Source organism: Atractosteus spatula, chromosome 6 (assembly GCF_055471065.1).
Source record: "Atractosteus spatula isolate fAtrSpa1 chromosome 6, fAtrSpa1.hap1, whole genome shotgun sequence".
Classification (NCBI taxonomy): domain Eukaryota; kingdom Metazoa; phylum Chordata; class Actinopteri; order Semionotiformes; family Lepisosteidae; genus Atractosteus; species Atractosteus spatula.
In genome coordinates, this window is record NC_142711.1 from 63,521,918 (window position 1) to 63,533,017 (window position 11,100).

At 40.5% G+C, this 11,100-nt stretch overlaps 1 protein-coding gene across 2 annotated transcripts; it reads left to right on the forward strand.

Annotated features, from left to right (window-relative positions):
- The first annotated feature begins 463 nt into the window (after positions 1-463).
- gpr141 (G protein-coupled receptor 141) lies at positions 464-9,911 on the forward strand. Of its 2 annotated transcripts, XM_088919102.1 has the most exons (3): positions 464-618; positions 1,227-1,279; positions 6,270-9,911. In XM_088919102.1, exon 3 carries the CDS (start codon positions 6,286-6,288, stop codon positions 7,204-7,206), a length of 921 nt encoding a protein of 306 aa, XP_088775228.1. In that variant the 5' UTR covers positions 464-618; positions 1,227-1,279; positions 6,270-6,285; the 3' UTR covers positions 7,207-9,911. The 2 variants fall into 2 exon arrangements, with proteins under 2 accessions (XP_088775228.1, XP_088775227.1); XM_088919101.1 differs by lacking the exon at positions 1,227-1,279 and having other exon boundaries at positions 575-618.
- Positions 9,912-11,100: the final 1,189 nt, after the last annotated feature.

Consider the following 11,100-nt stretch of genomic DNA (forward strand, 5'->3'; position numbering starts at 1 on the left):
TTGTCAAACTCATTTGTTTGGGCCAAGTCATCAATGTTATACCGTGACATTTTTCTAAAATTATAGCCACCTTTGCACTTCAATACTATTGATTGCTGTTTAACCCCGTATTAAAGTACAGTTTTTAAGACAGTGAAGTTGTAATCCCCTGTCCATCGCCGTTTGCGTAGGCAAATCTCCGATGTTATAAATTTAGGGGATCATCCTGTGGTCTTGGGGCCCCACTAGGTAGAGCATGAGACTCGTCATCTCAGGGTAGTGGGTTCGTGTCCCACGTGGGGCGCCGTTGGTCCTCCGTGTTGGAGGTTGGGCACAAGGCTAGCAACCCTGTTCTGTAAAAACGAGTGTTACGGTAACAGCAGAAGGAAGGCATAACGGGCAAACATCCTTCCTGAGGTCTGTGGTCCGCAGTCAGTGTAACCCATCTCAGCTGGTGCTCGGAGCAGAACCGACAGGCGTGCTGATGCCAAGCTTCACCGACACACGCAATGTTACATACCTGTATGTGTTTTTGCGCACAAACAGGCACCTCTGGTCAGGTCTGTGTCCCATGAAAGTAAACAGACCTTTAGTTATTCTGCAGCGAGGCTGAGTGAAGAACGACGTCCTTGTGCAGAGGTAGGGAATGTGCATTGTCGTACAGTGTATGGCTCCTACAATTGTAAAACACTTTTTTTTTGTTGTTGAGATGATTTGTCTTTTCTTTCTTAGTGTTTTTCGGAGACGTGTTTTCGGTCTAGTTCTTGTTGCGGGAAAGCTGTGCAGAATGTTAGATATAATATATGTAAAGTTTTGTCTATTTACACACTGCGTGTTACATTTGTAAATAGGGTTTTTGACGGCTGAAGAAAAGTCTTGGAAAACGCCGGGGATGGTAAAGAAATATCCAGTGTCAATTTATTAACATGAAATGCCGCGTTAACGTTAACTTCATTCCGTAATATTAATTTCATGTGGAACGACGATAACCAGACGTTTATAGAAATGTAATGTTTTTCAAATTGTGCTGTTCTGACAGACAGCACGTTAAGTGAAACTAGATGTTTCCTTCATACAGTACAATGATATAATACAGACAGGTATAACAGAAATAATTATTAAATAGATATAAACCTAAACTTTAAAGCCAAACGTGTAAAATGACCTGGCCAATAACTGCATGCCATTTTTATAAGGGGCGGTGTTGAATAGGCAAATGAAAGAGTAACTGAGATCTTCCCTTTTAGCTGCTGTTTTCCTGGGTTTGGAGAGCGTTTATTGAGAGCCGCTCGCTTCACTTGTAAGTATGTTTGCGTTGGGGAACACAGGCATTAAGCTTCACAGTCGTGAATATCAAACGAATGTCGAGCTTGAATCCAGCTTTAACCCCCTTGCATCTGTCTGGAGTTTAAAATTCATTCTACCAATGAGGCGCTGATCTGTATATAGAAAATAAAGGTCGCAGTTCTGTTCTACAGCGCAGCGTACGACTGCTTTGTACAGAAGTACTGGTAATTTGAATGGTGATGTAATGATTTAGAAAAAGCAAAATGTTTACTTTTTATTCGTTCCTTGTATTCCCTTTCTTGTTTTGTCCTAAAACATTCTATAAAAATGTATAAATTACTACAAGGGACAGTACTGGGGTGGAATAGATAGTCTTCCTATCTTTGTATTTTTAGCTTGTCTGGAGGATCGTGAGGTATAAATCACCTACAGCAGTGTGTCAAGAATGAGCTGGATATAGATTTTTTACAGCGGATCTTGTTAAGAATGGAATAAACTGATTTTCTTTTAGATTGGTAATCCTTACAATAAACTAATAGATGATTAGTTAATTTATGTCAGATACATCTTACTTCACTGGGATTCCAAAGGCTTTAAAACTGAAAAATCTGTTTTACATGTTGTGCTCTTTATCAATTATGTGACAACTGGGTAACAATGTACCATCATCTCCATCAACAAGAAGATTTACAGTAGCAACAGTGATAAGATGTGGGTGAAACATTTGAATTTTATTTGCACACATGCTACCTCCTAAGGTAGACTTTGATTAGCAGCAGGGTAACTTTAAGTTGTTTTTTATGAAGAAAGAAAAACAATGGGGTTATTCTACACCTATCCGTCCATTTTCTTGATCAAATATTGGGTTGCTGGGGAGCCGGGGTCTATCCCAGCATGCAGATACACCCTGGATGGAATGACTATAGCATGGCAGACAGACACTCACACCAGGGCCAATTACCCTACCACTAAGTTCCTGGACTGCGGTAGGAAACCAGAGCACCCGGAGGTTGCTGTGCCAGCAGCCGTATCACCCTGCACCCCACTGAAGCTAGGTAGGTGTGAGCCTGGTCAGTACCCGGATGGGAGAGCTCCTGGGAAAGGTGAGGCTGCTGGGAGAGGTGTTAGTGGGGCCAGCAGGGGGCGCTCACCCTGCGGTCTGTGTGGGTCCTAATGCCCCAATATTGTGATGGGCCCCGTACTTCATGCCCAGCTCAAGAGCCCCTTTGTTGTAAAGGCTCTGCTCTGATGAAAGGTGAACCATAATCCTGTGTTTCATGCAAATGATGACGAGACTTTAGGTATAGTAGCCATGTGTGTGTTTCCTTCTGAGCCACTGAAAGAGTTTGATGACTTAAATTAGGAGCCTCAGACTCAGTTCCTGGAGAGGCAGGTGTCTTCTGGTTATTGTTCTGACGAAAGTGTTTAAACAATTTACCAAATTATTGTCCTAATTAGATTTATAAAGGATTTTCCTTTACAGCTTATTACTGACAAATGCCCTTTAGTGACAAAAAAAGTAATGATAATATTATTTTATTTACAGAATGACAACAGCAACAACAACAATTAAAAATGAACAATAAAAAATACACAAGATAAACATGATGAAAATATGCAGAGGAGACAGTAGATGGTGGTACTAAATACAGTAGGAGCAGAGGGGTAAAGAATGGAACCAGTGAAGTAAAGGCTCTTCTAAAGAAGAAGGTTTTGAGTCTGAGTTTAGAGAAGGTGACTCTCTGATATCCTTGGGGAGAGAGTTCCAGAGCTTATGGGGATAACAGGAGAAGGCCCTGTCACCCATAGAGTGCAGATGGGCTTGGGGGACAGTTAGGAGACCAGAATTAGAAGAGCGAAGGTTGCGAGATGGGGAGTAGGGCGATAATAGCCCAGATGGGTACAGAGGTGCCAAGCCATGCAGAGCCTTATAGGTGAGCACGGGGATTTTGAAGTCGACATGAAACGTGACAGGAAGCCAGTGCAAGGACTCCAGGATAGGAGTAATGTGATCACTTGCACTATGGTTGGTCGGGATTCTGGTTGCCGAATTGTGGACATACTAGAGTTTGTTCAATTTGGATTTAGATACCCCAGCGAGTAGAGCATTACAGTAGTCAATTCGGGAAATCACAAATGTGTTGATCAGCTCTTCAGCCACAGTTAGTGATAACATAGGGTGTAGTCCTTCTGAGGTGATAGAAAGATGTTTTAACAATATGCTGCAAATGTGGGTCGAATGTTAAGCCTGAATGAAATATCACCCAAAGGTTTTTCAATTTAGACTGTAGATGTATATTTGAGTATGATAGAAATGATAGTTGAGAGCATGTTATCTTAAAAGCTGACCAAGTGGAAACATGTAAATGCTGAAAAGTAGGGGACCCAGCATCGAGCCCTGAGGAACACCAGACTTAACAAGTCCAATTTCAGACCTAAATCCGTCAAGAGGGACAAAGTGACAGCGATCAGTGAGATAAGAACCATTTAAGAGCACTTCAGAAAGTCCAAACACAGTCTCAAGATGAGAAAATAAAATGTCATGGTTAACAGTGTCGAAAGCAGCACTGAGATCAAGGAGAATGAGGATAGAAAGAGAAACGGAATCAGAAGCTCATTAGAAGATCATTAGTAACTTTGACCAGGGCAGTTTCTGTGCTGTGAAGTTGTTGGAAGCCAGATTTGAGGGGTTCGAAAAGGTTATTTGTCATGAGGTGGTTATGTAATTGAAATGTGACAGCAAGTTCCAGAATTTTTGCAAGAAAGGGTAAGTTGGAGATGGGGCGAAAATTGTTAAGATTGTTGAGAGCCATGTTAGGTTTTTTTGGCATGAGGGTAATGGCAGCAGTTTTGAGGACCGTTGGTACAACACCAGTGCTCAAGGATTCATTTATTATATTGAGGACAACGGGGCAGAGAGAAGAGAAACAGGACTGAAATAAAGTGGTAGGAACCTGATCTAATAAACAGGTGGTGGATTTCATGTGTGAAACTAGTTTAATGGGGGATGCAGAGTCAAGAGGAGAGTTGGAGAGAAGGGAACCAGAAAAGTTCTACAAGCAGGGAGGAGGTGTGCAAATGATATGCGTAGTGGAGAGAATGTGATGCCGGATGTTGTTGATCCTGGAGCTACAGAAATCTAAGAATGTGTTGCAAAGTTGCGATGAGGCAGGTAATGTGGTGGGGCAGTTTGGCTTGAACAGTCTGTTGATGGTGGAGAAAAGATGTCTGGGGTTGTTATGTTTGTTTTCAATGACGTGAGAGAAGAAGGTGGATCTAGCAGACTCTATTGTATCCTTATATTCAGACAAGTAATCTCTCCAAGCTTGATAATGTACATTTAGGCCAGAAAGATGCCACCTATGCTCTAGTTTCCAAGAGACTGCCTTCATAGATCGCAGATGGTCAGTGTACCAGGGGACAGAGCTAGAAAAAGAGATGGTACGAGTTTTTAGAGGAGCAAAGGTGTCGAGGGTAGATAAAAGAGCACTATTAATCACATGTATTTTGTGATCTAGAGGATCTGAGGAAGAGAAGCAAGATAAGGAGGACAGAACAGAATACGTGAACCTAGGCTGATCAATTGATCGCCAGTTGTGGAAATTTACAGAGCGTGGGGGAGAAGTGTTAGAAACAGGTAATTACAGGTTGAAAAGAGCTAAGTGGTCAGAGAGGCTTAGATCAAGGGGAGAGCAGTGGGAGACAAAAGAGCCACTTGCAATGAGTAAGTTTAGAGTGTGTCCTTTGATATGTGTAGGGTTATGAACAAACTGAGTTAGATCAAAGCATCCTTACAGAGCTAGCAAATCATTAGTCAAACTGGAAGACCTTGAGTAAATGTGTATATTAAAGTCCCCAAGAATAAGGATCCTCTGAAATCTGAGGCATAAAAATGAAAGTAAATCGGCAAACTCGCCTAAAAAAGGCTTCGTTAGGTTTGGTTGGTCTATAGACTGTGGCAATGAGAGTAGAATGGGGAACAGGGGCATTTAAAACAATATACTCAAAAGAAGATGAAGAGGTACAGTAACGGGACTTTTAGTTGTAAAGAAGATTGTAAATAACAATGATGCCCCCACCTCTGCCTGAGAGATGTGGGAAGTCAAACAACCCAAACTCTGGAGGGACTAGGTTCAACAGGAGACCATCGTTTTGTCTGTGCCAGGTTTCGGTTAAGCAGAGAAAGTCCAGTTTTTTATCTGTAATAAAATCACATATAAAAAGAGCCTTATTGTTCACAGAGCGGGTGTTGAGTAGAGCTGATCTGGCCAGTCTCGGGGATCCGGGGGGAAGCGGAGAGGGTTCCAGGTACGGTAGTGAGAGGAGATTTTTGAGGTCGGCGCCGGTGCAGGATGGACTTGCAGTCTTGCGCTGAGAGGCAGGGATAGAGACCCCACAGGTAGACGAAGGAAAGGAACGGCGTCCTGTGCCGCGATGGATGTAACGCATCGGTCATGAGATCCCAATACCTATTACCTGTAAGCCACCTTCAAGATAAAAATATTAACAATTGTGCATTGTATAACCAAGATGCTGTCACACTGAGGCCTCCAGGAATTGTTTGACATCGCAGACTTAAGCGTCATATACAGTAGCACCCCAGGTCTCTAACCCTGGTCCAGTCTTATAGATCACTGTGAATTGCATGCTTATTAAAGATTAGGTACATTTATGAGTTATTGACCGATTGAGCAGGTAATTTGTTCTGTTAAGGCAACTTTGATCACCAAGGACTGGATTTAGTTCCAAATGATCTCATGTCACAGCTAATTTATACTCGTGCATCAATATTATCTTAATGGAGTTTTGGAGACCTTAATACAAAGCTTAAATATATTTGACTTGCTTGGATCGTCCATTTCAGGGAACATTAAAGTCACCTAACCTTTTTTAGCTGAAAGCACTACATGAGAAGACGACAACAGGAGCTGCAGGGGAACGTTGGAAACAGATGTGAAAGCAGAAGATGTCGGCTGCTCTGATCCACCCTTTTTATTTTCCAGGGAAAGACAAACAGACATGTCACTGAATGGCATTGCGAACAACACGACAGAGGACAAATACTGGCCCTGCAAGATGGCGTTGATCACAATTTACAGCTGCGTCCTCCTGGGTGGCGGCGTGAGCATTGGACTGGTGATCTGCATCCTGAAGTCGAACATACGGTCCGTGACGACGACCGCCGTGCTTAATCTCATTGTGGTGCATATCATCTTCCTGCTTACGGTGCCCTTCCGCATCTATTACTATGTCACGGACACTTGGGATCTGGGCCCCTTCTTCTGCAAGCTGGTCAGCGCCATGATTCATGCCCACATGTACATCGCGTTTGTCTTCTACGTGGCGATCCTGGTGGTCCGATACCGGTCCTTCTACCTGAAGAGGGACAAGATGGAATTCTACAGGAAACTTCACGCCCTGTGGGCCAGCGCAGGGGTCTGGGGAATCATGCTGGTGATCGTGCTGCCCATTTACATTACCCAGTACGGAAATTCTGGAAACTATACTTCATCCCAGTGTTTCCTTTTTGAAAGTGAGCTGAAAGAGACTTACGTGGTTGTACTGAACTACATGATCATTATCATTGTCGTGTTAGTTGCGTCTGCACTGAAGGGATGCCAGATGTATATTTTTTGGAAAATCCTGAGAAAATACAGAAGTGAGTGTTCCTCCTACCAGGAGTTCTGGGCACAGGTTAAAAGTTTTGCATTTGTCATGGTGATGTTTGTATGTTTTGTTCCATATCATGTCTTTAGGATCTATTACTTAGTGAAACAGAATAACGAGGATGAAAAAACGGACCTTCACTGGCAGAACGAAGTCTTTCTTGCCCTGACGGCTCTCAGCTGCTTTGACTTGCTAACCTTTGCAGGAAAAGCCTCTTGCATTGCCTGCAACAGCACTTGTAGTAAACTCAAGAGCTTCCTTCCATGCTGCTGAATGGATGTGTGAATGGATGTGCTTTGTCTTCTACGAAGAATTTAATTTTACTTGCTTTACTTGCTATACCCATGGCTCTGTTGCAAGTGGGCTACTGAATGTAAAACGAATTGAACTGAATCAGTAAATTACTGAATAGAGTGTTACGGCTTGGACCTCTAGTTTTTCGAATTTGACATTTTGATTCCATTGGTCAGGCTCCTGTGTTTGTTTACAGAATAATGTCATTTCCCTTCACAGTGTTGTACATATAATGGGGGACCCACTTTGTGCAGCTCATCCACGGAGGCGCAGCCCCCCCTGGATTATGCTCGGGGGAGCAGGTAGTGAACTGAGACGTTGTGCCAGCAGTTGAATTAAGAAGGCATTTGAGGAAGGTCAGAATTTTACAAGCCCAAGGTGGTGTTTAGCCAGGACAGTGGTTAACAGTCCCACTCTTCACACAAGTGCCATGAGATCATTTTATTGTGGTCCAGGGGTCATGACCAATTAGTCAGTACTTTCCAAGAGTTGAACCCAGGGCCCCAGCTCAGTGAGGAAGCAGTGCCCACCACTGAGCCAACATGCTTCCCGGAGATCAAAAGCCATTCAGCTTCAATATTCACAAACTGGAACTGGTGAAAGCTAGAATCATCAGAAAATCTGAAAGTTTTTCTAATTCCTCGACACAATTAAATTAGCGATGTCTGGGTGACTGTCTTTACAATTTCAGTATCTCAGTTATCAAAGGTAAGTAACTTAAGTACCCAGTCAAAAACAGATTTCAGTTATTTTTTGATGGTCACATATCTGTTTACTTGAGAAACAAATTGGAAAGTATGCAGGGAAAGAAAATATATAGTGTATGTGGACAGTGAATTTTCCCTTCTCTGGAGCCTTTTAGCTAATGGCATATGATTTTATAATGCCTTAAAATTTGTAAGTTGAGGTTATTGGCCAACATTAGTTTTTACAAAACATATGTATATAAAATCAGTCTACATGAAAAGGAAACAGAGATACAAAGACAGCATCCTAATTCTACTTCACTACTTTATACACTTATACTGCCACCTTGTGGCCTCATTTAGAGACCTAAAATACAGATTGTTACCTATGTTATTAATTTTCAGGCACTGCTTAATGGATTAATATAGCTGCATGTTCGATTTATATGAACGTTTTCTTAAGGTGTTTTCATTTAAAAAAATACGCTTAATACTTTAAAGAGACTCCTCTTCTATGTGGCAGTCGTCCCCGCTGATTATGTTGAACGTCTGTGTACAGATGAACTCTACACTAGAGTCCACTAGTTAAAAGGGTGTGGTGGAGAGCGTTAAAGAATTACTGATTGCCACAAAAAGCAAGTTTTAACCGCAGGTGATAACGGTAATGAAACTGTCCATAGTTTTTTTTTCCATCCCTCAGTGACGTTATTGCCAAAGTAAACGTCCCTTCTCAATAATTTTAAAAAACAGAAACTGAAATTTCAATCTGCTGTTTCCGCATAATTATTAGCACACAATCCGTCCATTTTAGAGAATAGATACAGTCAAAACTGTCGTTGGTACAGCTATAGCTTCACGGACAGCCAGTAAACATGTTTTGTTAAGACGATTATCAGGTAATTTAAGACTCTTAATTTAAAACAAGTAGAATATTTTATGAACAATACAGGTGTTGAAAACGTATTGGTGGACTTATTCTGCGGTGGTTCTGAAGTATAAAATGAACATTTGGAGCACACAGCACACTACACACTTAACAGAGCTTTAAGCTTTTCTGCTGTAGTGTCTCAGTGCCACCTGGCGACAAAAAATAAAAACGCAGTCTTTAAGGAACTCTAAAATGCCAAAATTATCCCAGATTGTCTCTCGTATCGAGGCATCGCCAGTAATGATAGTAATCTGGAATATCACGGTCAGCATCATCAGGAGACGTTTGGCTAAATCAGAATAACCAAGATGATTTTATTGAAAGGGAAATAGACTAAAAATGAACTGTGGTAGTGGTCCTTTGAGAAAAGAGTATATTAAAATATTATGCTAATTCAAAATAAAAGGAAGATTACATTAGTTAAAACACATGAACTAAATGACGTTTAAGTTTAGTTTTATATTTTTATATAGTGGCCTCTTTGTGAAACTACTCTGCTTTGTATTGTGTATCATGAAGAGTGATGTGTGTTAGTGCAGGGTTAGTTCAGTCACTTGAATGATTCACAGGCAAAGGATATAATTATTTTAGACTTTTTTAATATGTTGAGAAATTCTGAAAAATATTCTTCTCTCTGCATTTTGAAGTTGAAACTTCTAATTTCAGCAGAGGTAAGATCAGTAAACTAAGAATCACTGACAAAAAATGGTTAATCAGAAATCTCTGTCAGTAGCCAGTGTTGTTGTAGCTCCCCAAACCACTTTTGAGTTAATGCTCCCTACCTGCACATTGCATGGTTAATAGTGATGTTGATTTCAAACACAAATATTTTCTGGTAGCCTCTGCTAGCTTCTTTCGAAAATACTGTTCTGATGCATCCCCTTTCTAAAGGTCATCTGCCTGCTTTCATGCAAATTATCAACCCGGAAATCAGCCTGAAAATTCCTGTCGTTGATTCTCCAATAAAGAATGTGCATTAAATACACAAAGTTTGTAGTTTGTAGAAGTTATGTTATGTTTGTAGAAGCATGTTTGTATTATTCCTTCAATTAAAGATGTTTACAATTTTATGCATTTTTTACGATTTATAATTGTAAGACCAACAGCAAATATTTTAAACAAAAGCATATACTTTAATATACCTACTTCAAAGTACAAATATCATTTTTGAGAAGAAATACATTAACAATTCAAATACTAAATTAATATGAATTGATTTATGCTGTTTATTTAAAATAGAGTACAAGTGAACTCTTAAAACTGTATTGATTTTGTTTGGGATTTAATTAAAATAAAATCAAAATTCATGAAAATAATCTTGCAAACAATATTAGTTTTTACTTCTTGACAGAAGCTTTTATTATGGAAGACATTTTAATGTATAACTTCTTGAGTGTAAAAAATTAGAGCAAGGCAAAATCTATCAAAGGTACACAGTGTTTCCTGAAATGTTTTCTCCTGTAGCCCTTCTCCTTCGCCTGTACTGTGATTGCTTTCTCCCTCGGTCAATAGCAATCTCAGGATGAACAAATTAGGTTTGTAAAATAAATGAATACATAAGATGAAAACCAAGCAAACATTACATTAAACACACAGACATTTAAACAGTCTCTGTATGATGAGGTCTCTTTTGCTTTAAACAGAAGACTAATGAGGTCATATAATCTAAGTCCTTCTTTGCTGCCATTATTCAGAAAGATGATATGCCTTTCTACCACAAGAGCAGCATAAAAACAAAACGCTTCCTGATTATTTAGTGTTTCTAATCTGTTCATTTTCTGACTTCTTTCTCCAGTACAGGGTCACAAGGGGTGCTGGAGCCTAAATTAGCAAGCAACAGGCACAAGGTGGGGTACACCCTGGATGGGACACCAATCCATCACAGGACACACAGAGACAAACACACAAACCAGTTTTCCCAGAAGACATTTACCCTGCCAGTATGTCTGAACTGTGGGAGGAAACTGCAGCACCTGGAGGAAACCCACACAAACATGGAAGAACATACAAACTCCAAGCAGACAGCACCCCAGGGATTGAGCTCCGGGGTCCAGTGCTGTGAGGAACTGTAAATACAAACAAACAGTTCAGGATACAAAACGGGTATTTCCCTGCAAATTTAAATTTAATTTTGGTGTTTCTTCTTAGTTGGACAAAATCACACAATGAGTAAAATATCACACACTGAAAATGTCGTTGTTTAATAATTTTTCCCCTTTTGAGAATGTTTAGTTACATTCTTATATAAAGCTTGAAGCT